The 23,407-nt window shown below is 41.2% G+C and overlaps 1 protein-coding gene across 2 annotated transcripts in view; it reads right to left on the bottom strand.

The window, feature by feature from the left end:
* CNTN1 (contactin 1) overlaps window positions 1-23,407 on the bottom strand; it is a 261,330-nt gene that overhangs the window by 125,468 nt on the left and 112,455 nt on the right. For both annotated transcript variants that reach the window (XM_077472309.1, XM_077472310.1), the window contains one exon: window positions 11,578-11,692. In XM_077472309.1, the coding sequence (XP_077328435.1) occupies window positions 11,578-11,629 (52 nt within the window). In that variant the 5' untranslated portion in view covers window positions 11,630-11,692. The remainder of the gene's footprint in view (window positions 1-11,577; window positions 11,693-23,407) is intronic.

Genomic DNA, 23,407 nt, shown 5'->3' with positions numbered 1-23,407 from the left:
CGATTCTGCTGCGGACCAAAAAAAGGGTCCCGTGCGAGTTTGCGGCGGGTGCGGCGGGTGCAACGCGAATTCAGCCATACTATCTGTATGGCTGAACTCGAATCGCACAGAGATCGGATGTAAATGGCACTGCAGTGCGGTGCGAATCACATCCGTTCTCATAAACCGCTGCAATGTGAACCCAGCCTTAGTGACACTGGCGACGGGGGGTGATCACGGGGTTAAACCTTTATTGGGGGGGTTAGGGGGGTACCTTAGAACTAAAGGGGGCTAACCCTAACTGCCCTAACAGTTATTACAGTCACAAATGACACCCGCCGGGTGATCAGGGGGTTAAACCTTTATTAGGTAATAAATGGCGGGTGCCCTGAAACTATAAAAAAATAACTAACCAACCAGCGTCACCTGTAACAGTTATATGGTGATCACTGGTGAAAGGGTTAACTAGGGGGCAATCAGGGGGCTTTATGCGGTAGTATATGGGGGTCCCTGGCGCTATAAAAAGCTGCGGCGAACCTAAATACCTACCTGCCTAACTAGCGTCACCTGTGACACTAATACAGCGATCAGAAAAATGATCGCTTATTAGGCTGGGTTCACACTGGAGTGATGCGGGAACGCCACGAATCCGCGGCGGGTTCCCGCATCGCATGCCTCCCGGCGGCAGTTCACACTGCCCTATGCGAACTGCTGGGAGTGTCAGTGAAATGTTAATGACACCCCCAGATCAGTTCGCATATCGCAGTGCGATCTGCAAACTCGGATCGCATGGTGTGAACACCCATGCGATCCGATTCTGCTGCGGACCAAAAAAAGGGTCCCGTGCGAATTTGCGGCGGGTGCGGCGAATGGCTGAACTCGAATCGCAGAGATCGGATGTGATTTGCACTGCAGTGCGGTGCGAATCACATCTGTTCTCATAAACCGCTGCAATGTGAACCCAGCCTTAGTGACACTGGCGATGGGGGGTGATCACGGGATTAAACCTTTATTGGGGGGGGGTTAGGGGGGTACATTAGAACTAAAGGGGGCTAACCCTAACTGCCCTAACAGTTATTACAGTCACAAATGACACCAATGCAAAAAAAAAAAAAATGCATTGGTGTCACTGTGACTGGGGGGGCAGGGGTAATTGGGGGGGTGATCGGGGGGTAAAGGGGGGGGTGTGAGTGTGCCTGGCATGTTCTACTGTGAAGAGTCGTGTTGGTGCAACTCACCGATCCTCTCTCCTCGGTGCCGGAACGAAAAATACCGACACGGAGGAGAGATTACATCACTTCCTCTCCTGTGTTTACATTACAGGAGAGGAAGTGATGTCACAAAGGATTTCCATTCGTCGGGAGCGATCGCGAGGGGGTGGCCATGAATGAATGGCCGCCCCCTCATCCCAGATCGCTCCCGAACGAATACTGACCGCCGCAGGCACCGGGGGGGGGCCCGATTGGGCCCCCCACCCGCGGGAAGGCAGGGACGTACAGGTACGCCCATATGCCTGCCCGTGCCATTCTGTCGACGTACATCGTCGTGCGGCGGTCGGCAAGTGGTTAAACACATTTAGCATTGTAATGTTGTACTCTTATAGAGTATAGAAACCCATTGTTGAACCTAGATACGGTAGCAAAGAGAGCACTTGATATAGAAAAATAGTAAAGGGAGAGAAAAGATGAAGAATAGAGAGGAAAAGGAAAAGTAGAGATAGTAAGGAACAGTTGAGATAGAAGATAGTATCGAAATGGACCGCTCTCACCTGGCTCATGGTCATTGCTCAGGAGTATGAAGACATTTGGTGGTGTATCTGATCCACGGATCCCATGTCGCTGAGTGTTTATCTACCTTGTCAAGGAAGATGCTCACTATCTTCTCTTGAACCATAATCCATGATATTTTCCTTTTTACCAATCCCAAGGAAACAGTGGGCTGCTTCCAGGCCCTGGCAATGGTAAGTTTGGTACCAATGAGAATAAATCTAATGAGATGTTGTGTTAATTTTGGAACACCCTGTAGAGGGAAATTTAGAAGGGCTATTTGAGGCGTTTTGTGGATAGGCAAGGTTGTGATCTACCTAATATACCGTAATATACCTTATTCCATAGATTTCTAATTTTGGGGCACTCCCACCAAATGTGTACCATAGAGCCAATGTGACCACATTCGCGAAAACAGAGGGGAGAAGCGTTCGGGTATATTTTGGCTAGTCTCAGAGGAACCATATACCACCTCATAAGAACCTTTAAGTTAGCTTCAATAAGAGTTGTATTGAGTAAGCCTTTAGCTGCCGCACGAGTTGCCATGTGCCAATCGCCTAAAGACCATTGCTGATGGAGATCATTTTCCCATTCCCGCATAAAAAGCATTTTAGATTCTGTTTGGGCAAGCGCACGACAAATCACAGAAATCCCCCCTCTCTGCTCCATGGCCTGGCCACCCCAAAGTTCATATTCAGTAATTGAGAGAGGAGAGCCTGAGGACAATCCTAGAGATTTGAGGAAACGAGAGATTTGTTGGAATCTGAATTTTTCCGAGACTTGCATGTGCAGTTTCCTCAGACAATGACTTAGAGAAAAAGGACCTGAGGGGGAGACTAGGTGGCCAATCCTATAAATGCCCTTATCGAGCCACCAACGAAATGCCTTAATGTCCTGGCCCGGAGGAAATAGAGGGTTCCTGAAAACGTGAGAGAGGGGCTTCCAGTTGGAGGTAATATGTGGATTTGCTTTCATGGAGTCCCAGAGAGCAATTGAGTGTGAGAGTGTAGGTGCTAGTATGGCTGGTCTGATCTTAGGTGCACACCAAAGAAGATAGTCAAGTGTAAAGTTGGGTACTGCCTGTCTTTCCATATTTACCCAATCCGGGTGAGCGGTTTTTAAATAAACCGTAGATAATTGGGAGAGTTGTGCCGCCTTATAATACCAGAGAATGTTGGGGACCCCAAGACCCCCTTGATTTTTCATACGGAACATAGTTTCCTTTGATAATCTGTGGCTTTTGGATCCCCAAATAAATTTCATAATTCTGGACTGAAAGATATGGATACGGTCCTTAGGTACCAGGATAGGTAGAGACCGAAAAAGATACAGAATACGTGGGAGAAGTTTATTTTTAACTGAATTCACCCTGCCTAACCAAGATAATTTAAGTGAGTCCCAAAAGACGAGATCTTCCTCCAATTTGCGAAAAGTCGAGGGAAAGTTAGCATTGTATAATTTGTCAATGGAGGCCGTCAGGTGTATTCCTAAGTAAGGGAGGGAAGAGTCTGACCATGTGAACTTGAAGCTAGATTTTAGTCGGGAGACAAGTGATAATGGAAGGTTAATGTTAAGCGCGGAGGATTTAGCATAATTGACCTTAAGGCCCGAGATTTCACCAAAATCATTGAGAAGTCTGCAGAGAACTGGGAGAGATGTGGTTGGATAAGTAATAAAAAGCAGAACGTCATCCGCAAACAAGGCACATTTATGAGTTTGTGGGCCACACCGTACACCTGTAATGTCTGGGTTCGCTCTAATCGCTACTGCCAGAGTCTCAATGATCATGGCAAAGAGCAGGGGCGATAAGGGGCATCCTTGTCTCGTGCCCCTGAGAGCGTTTTTTATTTTTTGCGCTATAAACAAAAAAAGAGCAACAATTTTGGAAAAAAATGCATTATTTTTAACCTTTTGCTATAATAAATATGCCAAAAAAGAAAAATATAAAAAAAACATTTTTTTTCCCTCAGTTTAGGCCAATATGTATTCTTCTACAAAATTTGGTAAAATTGCAATAAGCGTATATTGATTGGTCTACATCTACAAAATAGGGGATCGTTTTATGGCATTTTTATTAATATTTTTTTTTTTTTATAGTAATGGCGGCGATCAGCGTTTTTTATCGTGACTGCGACATTATGGCAGACACGTCGGACAATTCTGACACATTTTTGGGACCATTGGCATTGATCAGTGCAATTACTGTAAAAATTTCACTGGCAGTGAAGGGGTTAACACTAGGGGCAGTGAAGGGGTTAATATGTACCCTAGGGGGTGTTCTAACTGAAAGGGGGATGGGTTTGTGCAGGGAAACAGATCGCTGTTCATACTCTGTATGAACAGACGATCTGTCAGTTCACTGCTCAGAGAACCGGAAACTGTGTGTTAACACACATAGCTCCTGGCTCCTAAAAAAACCTGTAAGGCAAAGGCATAATGAGCTAGTATGCACAAACGAGGTCCCCGCATCGCATCCCAGTCAACGCCGAGGGAGCTGACATTTTACCCTCTCCATTTCTTCCGGGTTCGCAGCTCCGGCACTGTGAGTGTCAGGAGCCGCAATGACGTCACTCCCGCGCATGTGTGTGGGAGTCCTCAGTTCCGGCAAAGTCTGGCATGATACGCCGGACCTTCACTGCGCATGTGCCACTGGCGTCAGTGGCTGCATGCAGGGTGAATAACTCCTAAACAGTGTAGGTTTAGGGGATATTCATTTTATCTACAGGTAAGCCTTATTATAGGCTTACCTGTAGGTAAAAATGTAAAAAAAAAGGGGTATACCACCACTTTAAACATAAATAAAATGGCAACAAATTATGCCGCATATAACACATCAGATTGACCTAGCAGTCGAATGTTCCATTACACTTAATAAAGAAACAAAGCAAACGCATTGGAGCCAAATTGGGTGTGTGCCATAATGTGTTTTTTTAAGGAAAAAAACACACATAGGTAAGAACATATGTGTATATGATCAGAATGTGTTTATATACTGTACATGTGTATACAGTACTCTGCAAAAATCTAGGGCAAGTGTGAAAAATGCTGTAAATTAAAAATGCTTCCAGAAATAGAAGTATTCGTTTATTTTTTATCAATTAACAAAATGAAAAGTAAATGAACAGAAGAAAAATCCAAATCAAAATTTGGTGCGACCACCACCCTTGGCCTTCAAAACAGCATTGATTCTTAATTTTTTCTTGCACTTGCACACAGTTTTTGAAGAAACTTGGCAGGTAGGTTGTTCCAACATCTTGGAGAGCTAACCACAGATCTTCTGTGGATGAAAGCTGCCTCAAATCCTTCTGTCTCTTCATGTGATCCCAGACAGACTTGATAATGTTTAGATCAGGGCTCTACGGGGGCCAAACCATCTCTTCCAGGACTGCCATTTTTCTGCGCCCCGTTCTTACATTTTTGTGCATAGTTCAGTCACTTAGCCTTGTTTCCGAATCCTATGCATGAAAACGTAGAAACTCTAGTGCAGAAAAGGGGGAGCAGGTGATCTGGACTGATGAGTTAAAATTGTAAATATTTGGCTGTAGCAAAAGTTAGTTTTTTCACCAAAGAGCTGGAGAGCGGTACAATAGTGAATGTCCGCAGGCAACAGTAAAGCATAGTGGAGGTTCCTTGCATGTCTGGGGCTGCATTTCTGCAAATGAAGTTGGAGACTTGATCAGGATCAATGTTTTCCTCAATTCTAAGAAATACAGTCAGATACATTTATTCTGCAGCAGGACAACTACCCCAAACATACAACCATTGCCATTAAGAACTATCTTTAGTATAAAGAAGCACAAGGAGTCCTGGAATTGATGGTCTGGCTCCCAGATAGAATTTGTCTGGGATTACATGAAGAAACAAAAATATTTGAGGCAGACTACATCCACAGCATAGCAAGATGTTTGCAACAACCTACCTGCCGAGTTCTTTCAAAAACTCTACCTAAAATAATTGGTGCTGTTTTGAGGGCAAAGGGTGGTCACACCAAATATTGATTTAAGTTGGATTTCTCTTCTGTTCATTTATATAATTATTTTAAAATGGGGGCAACTATGCTTTTATGCCATGCAGGTGTTACAAAGGTACGGGGTGGGGGTCCTTGGATTATTCTACTGCAAAGAGAGATGCATATTTAACCTTTTTATCACCATCCCAGCTATCAGTTTAAAATGCCGTAGAGATGAATGACCTATCCAACATAAAAAATGATTTATCCTATGAATTTTTTGTTATGGCAAACTTTCTTGTTCTATGCAGCATTTACAGCAGGCAATGTAGGAAGGTTTTCCTCTTACTGAAGTAAAACATCTGTCGCAGCTCACACTGTCATACACATACTCCTACTGCCTCTAACTGCTGCTGACCTTTACAAATGATGTCCTCTTTTCACTCCGGGCACAGACATCAATGTGCTATGTGACACATTAAAGAATAGAAATAAATGGCCACATGCACACTGCAGTAACAAGCCACATGTATCTGTTTCAGTTCACTTATTAAAGTACCGACATTAAAGCATAAACTAAATATTCTACATAAAATCCTATTATGTAACTATACCTGTATTATATTTACTTACATTTACTGTATGCACTTTGTCGTGGGCAACGCCATATAACCTGCTGTACTTTTGTCAACAGATATCAATGAAAGTTGTGTCCATTTGAAATTACTGTGTGAGGTTTAAAATGGTAGAATATCATATCTTTTAAATTTTATTCTCGCAAAAAATTGCAACCTTGAAATGATTGTAAAGTCTTGTTATACTTACCTGTAATCGTTTTGCACAGAGCAGTCCAGATCCACCTCTTCTCAGGTCCCTCTATGGCACTCCTGGCCCCTCCGTCCCTTTGAGTTCCCCCACAGCAGGCAGCTTGGTATGAGGGCACCCCAGCCAAGCCACAGCTCTCTTTGTCCATTCAGACACAGAGCCGCAGTTCGACCCCACCCCCTCACTCTCATCGGCTAACTTTGATTGACAGCAGTGAGACCCTTTGGCGTTGCTGCTGTGACTCAGCCAATGATGAGGGAGAGTCCCAGATGGCTGAGGCACTCGTGGACATCACTGGATCGATAGGCGGCCCAGGTAAGTGTTAGGGGGGCTGAGGGAGGCTGGTGCACACAGAAGGCTTTTTATCTTAATGCATAGAATGCATTAAAAAAAAATCTGCCTATACAACCACTTTAAGCTCATTTTTCCTGTCTATCCCAATCTAGCTATTTTTATTCTATACCTAACCTAACATTATTAAATACATGAAACGGTTCCTGGGTTCTTTGGATATAAGCTATGCTTGTCATCGTTCTAAATATTTACAGTACATTCACATAGAAAATTCATCCATATGATGATATATTTAACGACTATTGGTAACTGAGGTGCTTTAAAGGGGAATTAATGGTATGGCTATATACGTTGGTACATTGATCCAGTTTGGACCAATATTACTATGCATATACTACTGTAAATCTGTGGAATCCCACAGTAGGTTGGCTGTTGATCATGGGTGCTATTCAGGGAACGCATTGCATTCATTGAGAAAATGCTTTTGCATTGAACTAGGAGTGCAGAATGAGCACACAAAGGCAGAACACACCAAACCCGACAGACCCACGTTTATTGGGAGACTTGGGTGTACAGGAGGGGTGGCGTTGGGACACTCCATGAATAATCAGTTCATGGAGTAGCAATGGGCACAATACAGATAAACAGTGCATGGAGTATCAGGGGGAACAACACAGACAAACAGTTCACAGAATAGCAATGGGCCCCACAAGGGGAAAGGACCCTCTGAGGGTGAAGAGCGGAGAGGGACAGTCCACAGGATAGTGATAAGGCACAGCACAGTGACCCTCCACACAGTAGACCGACACAGCAATAGCTAACCCTCCACAGAGTGGCAGTATGGTACAACAAAAGGGGGAACAGTCCTCAGGGAAACAGTAAGGCATAACACGGGTTTAGTCTAGTACCCAGGGCAGGGATACGGGCAGGGCAGGGCCTGGCACATCAGTGGTTATGTCAAGCACCCTGGGCAGGGATCCAGGCAGAACAGTGTTTGGCACAGCATGGGTTAAGTCCTTAGCATACAGGGCAGTGATCTGGGCAGAGTAGAGTTTGGCACAGCAAGGGGTAAGTCCTTAACACACAGGGCAGGGATCCAGGCAGAGCAGAGTTTGGCACAGCAGTGGTTAAGTCCTTAGTACTCACTGCAGGAATCTGGGCAGAGCAGAGTTTGGCACAGAAGTGGTTAAGTCCTTAGTACACACGGCAGGAATCTGGGCAGAGCAGAGTTTGGCACAGCAGGGTTAAGTTCTTAGTACACAGGGCACACAGCAAGGATGTACAGCATTTTGGCACAGCCACAGTTATGTTACTCACTGGCCGACAACAGCCTCAGTTTAGCACAGGTTAAGTCCTTAGCACACAGGGCAGGAATCCAGGCAGAGTAGAGTTTGGCACAACAGGGGTTATATCCTTAGCAAACAGGGCAGGGATTAAGGCAGAACAGAGTTTGGCACAGCACAGGTTCAGTCCTTAGCATACAGGGCAGTGATATGGGGAGAGGAGAGTTTGGCACAGCAACGGTTAAGTCCTTAGCACACAAAGCAGGAATCCAGGCAGAGCAGAGTTTGGCACAACATGGCTTAAATCCTTAGCACACAGGGCCGGGATCCAAGCAGGACAGAGTTTGGCACAGTAGGGGTTAAGTCCTTAGTATACAGGGCACACAGCAAGGATGTACAGTATTCTAGCACAGCCACAGTTATGTTGCTCACTGGCTGACAACAGCCTCAGCTCAGCACGGGTTAAGTCCTTAGCACACAGGGCAGGGATCCAGGCAGAACAGAGTTTGGCACAACATGGCTTAAGTCCTTAGTACACAGGGCACACAGCAAGGATGTACAGCATTCTAGCACAGCCACGGTTATGTGACTCACTTGCCGATAGGAGCCTTAGCTCAGGGGATCCAGAGAAGGCAGCAGGGGAGGAGGTCCAAGGTCCAAGGGTTACAGGTCAGGGTCAGGTCAGTATTTTCCTGGTCTGATCAGGGGCCTTTAGGGTCTGTGTGTGTCCTGACTGCAGGACTTACACAGGCAGCACTGTGGGGAGAGTGTGGCTGAGACAGTGAGACAGTGCATTGCTCCAATATTTAACTCTGGAGATTGGGGGTGACCTCGCATTTAGACAACCCCAGAGGTTGGTGTTGGGTTGACCTGACAACTGGCTCACACACCCTGCAGACAGAAGCGCAGCCTTTGACTCAGCATGGGAAGAGCAGGGTAGCTCTGTGTACTCTGAGACAGCCAGGAGGCACGCCGGCACCAGGCAGGTAAACTGTATGTGGCAAATTCACATGCAGGCAAAGCAGGGCAGCAGACTCCTCGGCACTCAGCCAGGAAACAAGATAGGGTCCACAACTGGGGACAGCTCCGTGGCGCCCAGTAAGGAAAAGATGTATATCCAGTGTGTGTATAGGATGGCAGCTGCTGGGCAATACTCATATAGTGGCGGTCTGTGCTGGGGGTGCAGAGGGATAATGGGGTGAGCAGGGGGTGAATGTGACAGCTTGAAGTTCTTTGAATGGTGCCCACTCTGAGCAGCTGACCTCTTGTCTTCAGAATGCAGCAGGGCAGAAGCTTAGCACAGGGCACGAAAGATAGTGGACATCACTGGAGTAGCTGTTTCTACTACAGTGATTTCCAGCTTCTAGAAGGATACCACAATACTTTAAGTATTTTCCATGAACATGTGAACGCCTACGTACTGGTCCAAATGGATTTATTATTAAATATTATCACTTTTTAGGGAGTGAATAACTAAGGATCATTCCTGAAGTGTTACTAAACCCAGTACCCTGCATTCACTATATCTGGTCTTCCACAGTACACAAAACATGGAAATACCTTTTTTCATCAGCAGTATATAGGAGTTTGGTGACTTCTATCAGTGTCCGGCCAAGCACTGGTTAAAGTTTGTAGGAGGAGTTTTTAATTCTCCTCTGACTGTCCTATCAGGCTGCATGGCCCCTGACTTTCTGTTATTTAATTATCTAGCAATAGACATCAAACTGAGCATGTGCAGAGGGTCCCCCAGGCTCTGTACTATCAGGAGATGGATTGGGGACAGTGGAGGAAAGGGAAGATCAGAGAAGACAGGATGAAACAGCCTTTTTACACAATGCACAGGATTAGGTTCCACAGTGAGGATAACAAACATGCTTTACTGCATATACACACTGATGTTCCTGTTGTGAGTTTAGTAACACTTCAACTATTTAAACATCCAAAATTCTAAAATCTTACCTGTCTAACCTGACTAGCCTAAACTGTCTTACCTGTCTGGTCATACACTGATGTCAATGTGAAATTCTCTTAGTGAGTGATTCTGTCAGCAGTCTCAACATCCTTCAATTGAAAAATTTAAGGAGCCAGGAAGAAAAATGTTGGCCAAACATTGACTGCATCCCAGCAGATGTAGTCACTGTTCAATTATTTGCTGTCAGAATTAGATAACCAGTACTGCAGATTCATCAATCCATGCTGTATAAAAAAAAAATCTATCAGTGTATGACCAGTTCAAAAGTCTAAAAGCTTAGGGAGTCACTTGTTCTCTGATGAAGGGAAGGATCAATCAGCCTGAACATTGATTTTCTGCTGAAGGGATATTGTATTATAAATATATATTGTGGATTGGAGTAGCAACTTTTTGGGGAAAGCATTTCTTGCATTCCATTAATCTATATTTATCCATCCCATCAAGACTGATAACAGAGCTACAATGGTGTGTGTCTAAAGCCAAAACTTTTTATTTCATTTTGGATGAAGTAGAGAATGGGTAAAAAAATCTTTTTTTCTGTCTGTGTCCCGTTGGGAGGGTTTTTCTTCACTTTCTGTCATATAGACACAACACCAACAGAAATTAACTCCAAAGTAAAAAAAAAAAAAAAAAAGTAGTGAAAACTAGAGCACATCATAGTCTAACCTACCCAATAATTGACTAAAATTGTCCACCTTTTTACTGAAATATATTTTGTTTAGAATAGCACTGAACTACAGAGCTTTATCCCTTTATGCGAGTGTAAATCCAACCTTTTGGGTTGCCTGCAGACTAATGCCCCATACACACGATCGGAAATTCCGCCAGCAAAAGTCCGATGTGAGCTTTCGGTCAGAAATTCTAACCGTGTGTATGCTCCATCGGACTTTTGCTGGTGGAATTTCCGCCAGCAATAGATTGAGAGCAGGTTTCGATCGTCTGTGGCAATTCCGACCCGCAAAATTCCGACACAATTCAACGCATGCTCGGAAGCATTGAACTTCATTTTCTTGGCTCGTCGCAGTGTTTTACAATCTTGTGCATTCTTGACGGTCGAAAGTTTCGAGAACTTGTATAACCATGTGTATGCAAGGCAAGCTTGAGCGGAATTCCGTCGGAAAAACCATCCAAGATTTTTCTGACGAAAATTCCGCTGGTGTGTACGGGGCATAAGAAGAAGAATCACCCGATGGGGACAAACATTTCAGTGACAACTCTCTAAAATGGGAATTCCACCCACTTAGTTGATATTTTACTATAATTTTTTGTTGCATCTCTAAGACAAAAATTAAGGGAAAAATCACCAACAGTATACACATTGCAAAAAATAAACTAATAATGGATTTAACCCTTCCCTATTCTATCCAAAACAACAAAAAAAAATGGTTGAATTGTATCTATACCCACAACATGAACATTTGAGTATGTTGTACATGTGCAGTGTTAAAGGTTATATGAGCCACATTGAAGTACTTATAATATTTGTATATAAACACCAAAAAATCTTACCTGCCCAGCAGAAGAAAATGTACAATAAAAGTTGAGTTAAGATAAGCCACATTTTAACAGATTATACTTTGGAGCAATTCTTCCAATTCTTCTGTTTAACGTCTTTAGTTTCTCTCTGTTTAAAATTGGAAAGAAAAATATAAAATATTTACATTTAACTACATTTATACATTATACACACACACACACACACACAGTATCTCACAAAAGTGAGTATAAACCTAAATCATATTGAGCATCTGTGGGGCATCCTCAAACGGAAGGTGGAGGAGCACAAGGTCTCTAACATCCACCAGATCCATGATGTCGTCATGGAGGAGTGGAAGAGGCCATCTGTGAAGCTCTGGTGAACTCCATGCCCAATGCTGGAAAATAATGGTGGCCACACAAAATTACACTTTGTGCCCAATTTGGACAATTTTGTTGCCAGCGGTTTAGACATTAATGGCTGTGTGGTGAGTTATTTTGAGGGTACATAAAATTTACCCTGTTATACAAGCTGTACACTCACTACTTTACATTGTAGCAAAGTGTAATTTCTTCAGTGTTGTCACATGAAAATATATAATAAAATATTTACAAAAATGTGAGGAGTTTACTTTTGTGAGATACTGTATATACAGTGTATATAAATATTCACCATTTTACATAGTAAAAGGGTTACACACACTAAGACCAAAAAAGAAGTACAAATGCATAAAAATTTTAACAAAATCCAAGGCCTAAAACAGGGGTCTTGCCACGCCTGTAATTGTTACTAGGGATTATCGCAGAGGTCTTTTAGTATAAACAATATGGTAATGTCGCTTGACATTAAAATTTTGTGTTCCTCACGTCTTCATGTTCTACATGAATAGACTATAATGTGAAGCACAGTTGAGTTTTACGGCACCTCATCTTGAAAACAGTTACTGCAATAAACAGAAGATTAAGATACTGAGCAGGAATGAAACAAGCTAAATCAACCCTTGGAATCTACTGCCTGATATTTACCAAGCTTCGTGGTTTGAATAACCATGACTAATCCTTGCCACCATTTGACAAATGAGCCTGTCTAGGTATCTATTGTGTCTTTCTATTCTGATTGAATATGTGCTCTGCATTTAAGGTGGGCAGCCCAGAATTTTAAATAGATGAACATTTAGCCCCTAAAGTATCCAAAGATTTTCTATCATACTGTATGTATGAATGGTTACTATATAGTTAAATTTGAGTCCCCTACCCCCAAAAGTGTTACACTTCAGTAAATATTAAAAATCTGCACAAAACCTTCCCGCTGTGGATTAAATCCAACGACCAGATTTCAGAGATGTAACTATTTCAACTGAATCAGTCAAACGGAAAAGTCTAATTTGATTGGATTCATGGATTGCCTGTCACAGGACGCCAAGTCTTTTCAGATCATTTGTTTTCATTTTTATACTGTTGTCACTTTAGTAATTAATTTAGCATTGGCATTAATTACTCTATGACCTACTCTATGGATAATCTTTTTACATCACAGAAACAGCAAGCTTCTGTTATTGCATGCTGTATGAAGAGTCAGCTAAACGCTTTTCTCGGTTGGTCTATTAATGCAAGTGTTCACCTTAACCGCTGGTATTCCATCCACTGACAATAGGCAAACACTGCACCCAACAAGATCCTTATTCGAATCTTACACATTTATGTTTTGATAACCTAAGTTCTGACATTCCAAAAATATCTTAAATGTATAGGGCATTGGAAAAATATGGCAACCTTAGGTCAAACACTACTTACCCCCAGACTTCGACCGTTCCTTATTACTGCCTTGCTAGTCGAACCTCTCTTTTACTCGCTTGTTACATGTCCTGGACTGGGACCGCTCTACCGTATTAGGAGGCCTTTCCCCTTCTATACCTGTTCCTCCCTCTTCTCTCCCTGACCCTTTGGGAATGTGTGTTCTACTGCCAACAGTAACTGGCATCACACCTACTAGGACCTAGGCACGCTCGCACCCCTGCTTCTCTTTCACCCCTCCTTTATTTTTGTGCTGCGTCTTTTTCTATCTGTTACTTTTGCTAACGGTATCGTCTCTTGTCTCCATCCACATTCTATGATGGGTTCACTTCTCAATTACTATATTAGTACCTACTGTTTATTCCTTTAAAATTGTTAGTTTATTATGGTTGCAGACAACAACATTCATAATCTATGTGAACCCCAGAACCCACTCGTCCCTGACGAAACTGTGTTGTTCAGATGTGTATTAACCTTCCTGGTGGTATGATTATTTCAGATTTTAGGTGCTGAAAGCGGTACCATTATTTTGCATGGAAATTTTTCATTTTATATTGTAGGCCTGTAATTCTTAGAAATAATTCACTTAAATCCATCCAAACAAGAGTCTAATAGACATCCCGGGTATGATAAAATTTGAAATACGAAATCATAAATTATAATATAATATAATAATCGAATAATTTTTATTATTATTATTTGTTATAATTATTTATAGTCATTTATTATAATCTGGTGTAAATAAAAAAAATTATATATATATATATATATATATATATATATATATATATATATATATATATATATATATATATATATATATGTATGTATATATGTATATTATAATAAATTACTATAAATAATTATAACAAATAATATAATAATAAAAATTATTCAATAATGTAATCAAATCAAAAACACTGAAATGTTGCAGAATTGTCGCTGTCATTACTTTTAGTGTTTGATGACAAATTTCCCCACAAATTACTATCGCTCAATTCTGAAAGTGATTCTAATTTATTATCGCTGTTTTCTAGCTGGTCTAAAAGCACTTTTGATCTAAACGGATATTTTTTGGTTGCTATGGACAATCTCCAGTTTCCTGGCATAAACAATAGTATTTATAATATAAAACTGCATGCCGGACACTGGAAAAAACACTAGGGACAAAAGGGATGTGTAATTATTTGATACAGTGCTGTAATCTGTAAGATTACTGTATCTATACTGTGTATTTTACTTTTTGAATTTAGCGCCAAACTCCGTCCCCGTGTGTCGCAACGCTCGCAGGTAATGGAGCTCGGCACTATGGCGGCTCGCTGATCACAGCGGGGAGACATCGCTGGATCAAGGGGACAAGGTAAGTAAACCCCTACATGGATCCTGTGATGGGATCCTGAGTCTGGCTCGGTAATACCGCTTATGGTAATGAAATCTCACCCCAAGCCAGACTCGGGAATACTACCAGGGAGGCTACTCCATATGCACTATGTGAGACAATTCTCTTTTGTTTAAGTACATACTTGTCTCTCCTTTAATTACAATAAAATTAATTGACAAGAAAAAATGTATAGGGCATTGTGAGAGATTACACAAATACCCTTATATAATATTCTTCCACACACTGGGGTTGATTTACTAAAACTGAATAGTGCAAAATCTAGTGTATGGAAGCCAATCAACGTCTAACTTCAACACCAGGTATTGCACTCTCTAGTTTGAGTAAATCAACCATTGTGATAATCAACTTGCTAGAATATGGAAGCAGAATTATGGTAATTGCGCTTTCATCATTACCAGCTCTTTTAACTATTCCAAAGCATAGTTTCTGTCTTTAGTTCACAGTAATTTTTATCTGCACATTTCAGTGACGGAAACAGCTATACTGTGCATTTCAAAAATCAATATTTCTTTATTGGTTATTTCATACTAGGTGCACATTGAAAGTCAATGCCAAATAAAACTTTTAATGTTTTAGAGTGAGAAAGGGCTAGTCTCAGGTTTGTGTTGCTGTCCCTTTCCTCACTTCATGCCAAAGAATGCTGTGAGTATTGTAAAACCAAAATGAAAGGAACAAGTAGTAAGGTAAAGTCCTGCTTTAGTGACAACAAAGCTCTCCATCAGTACAGGAAGTTTATGGTAATCTCCCAAACAGGAAAACAGATAATATAAAATACCTTAGAAATACTGAAAGGATCACCTAACCAAAACCAGATGAAAGAGTCCAAGAATATTTTACTAGGTATAAAAGGCATATAGATACAGCCAATGCATTTTTAAGGAAACGCTACTGCCCCTTCATCGGGGCTCAACATGGGATAAAAATTGGATGGACTCAGAGAAACAGTGGCTTCTCAGAATTATATTGGAATAAGGATTGGATTGTCCTCATACGACAGGGGCAAGTTGTGGGGCCTCCATTGTTGCTCAGCAACTGTTGTCAAGTTGTACCCAGTGTTGCTGCAGTTTTGTTTTGTTAATCTGTATTTTACAAGACAAGCTGTTATTGAAAATACAGTAGTTATCCTGACAGAAAAAAACGGTTTGCACAACAAAACAACAATCAAGTAGTTTCTACATTTTATTGTGGGTAAACTCTTCTAAATAGACCTTCATGCTTTCAGTTGACATCACCAATGAAACCCGTTGATTAATGTTCTGAGGGAAGTATCCTTAAAAATGTTTTTTTCACAGTCCCCAAATAATTTCAAACATGCTATTATTAACAGTACAAACAGAAAGAGAATATGTTGCAAACTACAGGCTTCAGGACGTTGACACACCTACACTACATGTAAGAAGCCCTGTGAAATATGGCTGTAGTGCAGAGGTATTGATAGGGCTGTAAATGGCACCTGGTGGCAAATGGTGGGTGCAGCCAAATTCTGTTAACAGTGGAAAGGGCTTAAAGGGCCTGGGTAATTAAAACTCAAGCCTACTCGTTGTATGCACGGCACATATATGCCACAGTCCTTGTACCCATGAAACATGCCTTAATAGTTGTGCCACAAACGAGGGTCTTACAGACATGTATAAACCTAAGCACAATCCGTTTTACAAATGAAACACAAAAAACAGCATTTGGAATACAAAGTAAAAATAAATATTTATTATCAAACTGTTTTAAAATAAATCAGATCTTTATGTTTTTTGGCAATAACATCTTGTGGGCCGATTTCTGCCAATCACAGGCTGTGTCACGCCCCTCCAGTCTGTGTCTTAGAATAAGAGGAAGATGAAGCCACCATTAATCTACATGTAATATTCCACCCCATTGTGGGAAAATATTGCAACTGTCTCTCTGGAAATCTATTTGACCTCTGCAAAATCAACTCCATTTTGATCCAAATTTACATACGTAGACCAATTTAAATAATTTAAAACATATATTGGAAGCAGATAACCTTTTGTTTGGATCAGGCAATGACTAATTGTCCTTGTTCATTCACAGAACAACATAGTTGTTTTTTAAGAATCCTTGACAGATGTAAGGGTGATGTAGGAACCCTCCAATTCAGAGAGAGTTGCTAGGTAACATAGAGCTTGTAGATAAAATTCCCTACTGAGCTATCCCTTAGATATGCAGGATAACTGTTGTCAACCCATATTCTGTTATGTGGATACAATAGTAGGCAATAAACTGTACACAGCAGTGTGATGTGTAATAAAATAGGAAAAAGAACCGAGGAATCTTTGTTAGATAAAGATGTAACTATTAATTGCATTGCATTTTCCTAACGAACCAGTGGACGCTGTGTGCAATCAAGTAGACGAAATTAGACCTCTGCTCTTTTTATAGAATGTGCTGGTATTAGAAGCCATTACAAAGTCTGAGAACATCAAATTGCACAGAAAAGAACACTGTGCATTTGTTACATATTAGTTACGTGCACACTGCATGGCTGTGGTATACAGAAAATTTGATGTCTCTATAATTGTATTATCCTTTTATACTTCTGGGAACAAGTAACAGCCAATTAGCAACATTCTTTACATCAAAAAATTAAAATGATCAAAGCCAGAATTATTCTACACAAAACATATAAAGATATTCTTGTGATCATATCCTTATTTCAAGTCAGCTTCTCTCCTAAATATCAGAAACAATAATCAGTCTGACGCAGTCTGGGACGCAGTACCTGAGAATTTGATAGCAATATGCCCATAACATGCACTTATCCTTCAGCATGTGTGTTGTATCTCAAGCTACTGTAATTCAGTGGCGGCTGGTGCTCAAAATTTTTGGGGGTGCACAAACAAACTGAAAAATTCTGAAAAAAACCCCATCAATTGCAGCGCCGCTGTACCATCAATCACAGCCACTGTACCATCAAGTGCCACCACTGTGCCATCAAACGCAGCCACTGTGCCATCAAACGCAGCCACTGTGACATCATATGCAGCCACTGTGACATCATATGCAGCCACTGTGCCCATCAAATGCAGCCTCACTGTGCCCCATCAAAGGCAGCCACTGTGCCATATCAAATGCTGCCAGTGTGCCCCCCCCCACCCGCCATCTGTACTTATCCTGTCTCGTGGGACAGCTACTCGATGTCTTCTCCTGTCCTCTCTTCCTGTCCTCTGCTATAAGTGGACACCTGATAGGTGTCTAATCACAGTGCCTGTCGTTTCAGCCAATCAGGTGATGGGTAACAGATTCGAGAACCTGTTTGGTGGAGAGGCAGTTTAGTGTTAGGAAAGCGAATATTCATTCACTTTTCTAACCCAGCATGGCGCTTGTAGGTCACCTTTTTTGGGACCTATTAGAGCTTATGGCTCTAATCAGGTGCTTCAAAAAAAACCTGCTGCTGTAATTCAGGTGTCCGGCCCCTGAAAAGGGGCCAGGCATCTGAATAGGGGGTGGCAGTGGTGGCCATAGATAGAGTCATGTAAGGCATGAATCTATGTATTGGTGCTAGAGGGGTGGCTGGAGAGAGGAGGCGGCACCCGTGCGCCCTTATGGACGCACTGCCACTGCTGTAACTTCTGTTTATCTGTCCTTGCAGTAAGCAATGCCTACTGGCAAATTATAATTTTGTCTTTGATCACATGCAAGAATAAATGTTTCACAACTGCATACTGTTGAAAACATGCGAGGAAAAAGAGGACAGTCAGACAGACAGGACGTCACACATACTTAAAAAGATACTATCATCTTGCTATCCCCCAACCATTTTCTACTCTCCTTTCCAGTATTCTCGAGCCCGTCCTTCTTCTGTGGCCAGTTATGCAAAATGCTTGGTGCTGTCATGTACGGGGAGAAGAGAGGCAAGTGAGCTCTTCTTATAACACCATGTTCAGACCTAGCAGCCAATCACAAGGCCCAAGCTCTATCACATGGCAGAGGGGATGATGCCACTGCTCCCCCTGCATCCCAACACCAATCGGCATAGTGTAATTTTGTAGATGGAGAGAAAAGAGCAGTGGGAAATCATTGGATTGGTGATTATAAGGTGGTTGGGGGGTAGCCATAACACAGGCACTGTCATTTGACATTTATTGAGTAAGGTGACATTGTATTTGTAAAGAAAAATAGTGAACACAAATTTTCCAGATTGCCTATTGCAATGATTTAAAGCCCATAGGTTGTCTAAAATGTGTATTAACTATTGCACCTATAGTTTTCTCCCATCATTTGCTTTGGCTGTCTCTCACAGTCACTGTAACTTGACACATGTTACTCAATTAATTACTCGAATGACTCTTGCTTCCAAAGGTAGGAACAACAGAAAATGTTTCATAACTAATGTGTATATTGTAAAGAAAAAGTGTTATGCTGCAAATAAAAATGTCAATATGACCTTCCACCTTCAATATGACCTTTCAATAGAATGTCAATAAGATTTTCTACATCATCCAGTAGATTACTAATATATAGATTGTACAGAACTGGGTGGTAACCATTGTATGTTCCAATAATAACTAGTCTTTGTCCTTTAATCTGAAACTTACATACAGAAACATTTGTATCTAACCTTTCCATTCACAACTTCTGTACTACCTAGGAGAACAGTGTCAATAAAAAAAAAATCAAATACAAAAAATCAACAAAAATTCCTGCAATGATTTTGAACCCGCTTCCTCAGGGAAACAGATCATGTAATTGGACAAATCTTATCTATCGAGAAACCAATGTTAAATTGCCTGTTATCAGCTTATGCTCTATAACAGTGATGGCGAACCTTGGCACCCCAGATGTTTTGGAACTACATTTCCCATGATGCTCAACTACACTGTAGAGTGCATGAGCATCATGGGAAATGTAGTTCCAAAACATCTGGGGTGCCAAGGTTTGCCATCACTGCTCTATAATATATTTTTGTAAATTCCCCTTTGAAAAATCTTTAGTTTGGCGTTTATTCTTTTTTTACTCCTTCTAAAATAATGGAATAACATACAGTATACATCTCTCCTGAAAAGTTGTTCTATTAAAATTAGTCTAAGAAAACGAGAAATGCTGGCCTAGCACACAGTAATAAATATTCTACCTTCTGGGCCAGGGAGTTCCTTTTGTTCTTATTAGACATAAAGAATGCATTATTAGCTCCTGCATTAGGAATTGGAGGGGCCTTGGTTCTTACATTCTATAATATTATCTAGCATTTGTGCTAATGAAAAATATGTTTATAATGTCAGCTTCTGATTTGTCTTTTAAAATTCGTAAATTACCTATAAATGACCATCAAGATTGACTTTTTGGAATTGAAAAATTTAGGGTATCAATAGTAATCTGTTTTATATTTTCAATATTTGCTCATGTTGTTTACCAGTATTTTGCATTTTTAATTATTTACTTTCATATCTTAATACATTTAGACTTTCCTATTTGAAAATACTATGTTTGCTTTTATTCCTAGAAATTGTAATTCCTTATGGAATGTACTTGTTACAGTGTTTATCTAAAGTATATTAACCACTTGCTTACTAGGCACTTAAACACCCTTCTGCCCAGACCAATTTTCAGCTTTCGGTGCTCTCATACTTTGAATGACAATTACTCAGTCATGCAACACTGTACCCAAATGAATTTTTTGTCCTTTTTTTCCCACAAATAGAGCTTTCTTTTGGTGGTATTTGATCACCTCTGGGGTTTTTATTTTTTGCGCTATAAATGAAAAAAGACCGAAAATTTTGAAAAAAAACGCATATTTCTTTGTTTCTGTGACAGAATTATGCAAATTGTTAATTTTTCTTCATAAATTTTGGCCACAATTTATACTGCTACATATCTTTGGTAAAAATAACCCAAATTAGTGGATATTATTTGGTCTTTGTGAAAGTTAGAGAGTCTACAAGCTGTGGTGCGAATCGCACAAAATTGATCACATCTGATGTACTGGTGGCCTATCTCGCTTCTTGTGACCCGAACAAGTCAGGAAAGTACAAATACCCCCCAAATGACCCCTTTTTGGAAAGTACACATTCCAAGGTATTTAGTAAGATGCATAGTGAGCTTTTTGATGTTGTCATATTTTTCCCACAATTCTTTGCAAAATTAAGATTTTTCATTTTTTTTTTCTCCACAAAATTGTCATTGTAATAGGTTATTTCTCTCACATGGCATGTGTATACCACAAATGGCACCCCCCAAAAAATTCTGCTACTCCTCCTGAGTATTACAATACCACATGTGTGGGACTTTTTCACAGCCTGGCCACATAGAGAGGCCCAACATGCAGGTAGCGCCATCATGTGTTCTAGGAACATAAATTACACATCTAACTTGTTGACTATTTATTACACTTTTGAAGCACCAGGACAATGACACGTGACACTGATGACAGATGGCACTGATACGTGGCAATGATGACACTTATACGTGGCACTGATGACACGTGGCACTGATGACAGATGGCACTAATATGTGGCACTGATGACAGATGGCACTAATATGTGGCACTGATGACACATGGCACTTATACATGGCACTGATGACACGTGGCACTAATACGTGGCACTGAAGACACGTGGCACTAATACGTGGCACTAATACGTGCCACCGATGACAGATGGCACTAATACATGGCACCGATGATGCGTGACACTGATGACAGATGGCACTGATAAGTGGCATTGATGACACGTGACACTGACAACAGATGGCACGTGACACTGACAGGTGGCACTGATGACAAATGGCACTGATACGTGGCACTGATGACAGATGGCACTAATATGTGGCACTGATGACAGATGGCACTATGTGACACTGATGACACGTGGCACTGATGACAGATGGCACTTATACGTGGCACTGATGACAGATGGCACTGGTGACAAATGGCACTGACAACAGGTGGCACTGGGGGCAGGTGGCACTGGGGGCAGGTAGCACTGGGGTGGATGGCACTGGGGGCAGGTAGCACTGGGGTGGATGGCACTGGGGGCTGGTAGCACTGGGGTGGATGGCACTGGGGCAGGATGGCACTGCTGGGGGAGGATGGATGGCACTGCTGGGGGAGGATGGCCCTTTTTTTTTACTTTTTTTTTTTTACAAAGCGAAGCAGAATGGCTGCCGCTGCAGCCGTTCATCTCTCCCCTCTCACACTCTGTGTGAGGAGGGAGAGCGGCGCTGAGAGATGATCTCATATGTTTACATATGAGATCATCTCCCATTGGACACGCCGATCACGCTGTAAACGGCCGCTGTGATTGGCCGTTTACAGCGATCTGTGTTTGCCTGTCCCCGGGGGACATGGCGAACACAGAACTTCCGCGATGCGCGCCCGCGGCGGCGCGCATTGCGGAAGTAAACAATAGGACGTCCAGGGACAGCCACCCGGACGAACGCGCCTGCTCTACCGGCCGTCATTCGGCTATAGGGCGGGCGCGAGGTGGTTAAAACCGTTTTCTTAAAGCTTTGGTGCCTTTATATATTTCCCAATCTAAAAGACAGATTTGCTTAAAGCATAAGTTCATTTTTTAAATATGTTACATATTACACCTGTATTTAGGGTTTAACATGTAACATGTTCAGCAATCCCCTTCCCTTCATCCCTAAGACAGCAGGCAGGGGTTCCTCTCACCAGCGACCACTGTCACCTTTTAAAAATCGGCACAGCTGTGTCAGTTTCCGTCCCCCCACACAGCAGCGTCATTCAAACCCATGATCTACTGATCGTGGGTGCAATACTTTGCAGGCTTCTGTAGAAAAAAATAATAAATGCACATTTTATCCCTGTGAATAGCAATTGTGGCTTTTGCAATTTTTTATGTCACACAATATTTGCAAAGCCATTTATCAAACTTAATTTTTCAGAAAAAAAATCTATTTTAGTGTACACAAACACAATATATAAATTTTTTGGTAAAATATAAAGATAATGTTGCGTTGAGTAAATAGGTACAAAATATGTCAACATCTAAAATTGCACAAGCCTGTAAATGGCGACAAACTACATTACCTAAAATTGCCCATAGGCGATGCTATAAAAGCCTTTACAGATTATCAATTTAGAGTTAAGCATGAAGTATGGCCCTAAAATTACTGCTCTCACTGTAATGTTTGTGGCATTACAATTTGGTATCACATGAGGTGCAGCCCAGATCACTTTTTCATGAAAGCTGATTGCTGGCTCTAAAAAAACAATACCAAGATCATGGTTGAAACTACAGCTATGATCCTGGTATAACCACCTGCTGCCCAAGACATACAGTATGTGTATAATATATATATATATATATATATATATATATATATATATATATATATATATATATATATATATATATATTTATATACACACACACACACACACACACACACATTATATATACACACAATACTGAAGGACCCACTGAAAATGGGGTACTTTGGAGCAGTGGTGGGCTTAAGCATGGTATTATGTGTCTAGATCCCCATTTTTACTCATTAAGATTAGGTACTTTTAAGCAGCCTTGTAAGATTTAAAAGTTGTTCCTGCATTTTTGTATGCATGTGCTATTCTCTGTGGAGATATATATATATATATATATATATATATATATATATATATATATATATATATATATATATATCTATATCTATATCTATATCTATATCTATATCTATATATATACATATACA

This window comes from Lithobates pipiens, unplaced genomic scaffold (assembly GCF_037356315.1).
Source record: "Lithobates pipiens isolate NorthernLeopardFrog02 unplaced genomic scaffold, aLitPip1_a1.2 Scaffold_8, whole genome shotgun sequence".
NCBI lineage: Eukaryota > Metazoa > Chordata > Amphibia > Anura > Ranidae > Lithobates > Lithobates pipiens.
The sequence above is the reverse complement of the archived record's forward strand: the minus strand, read 5'-3'. Positions and strand labels throughout refer to the sequence as shown.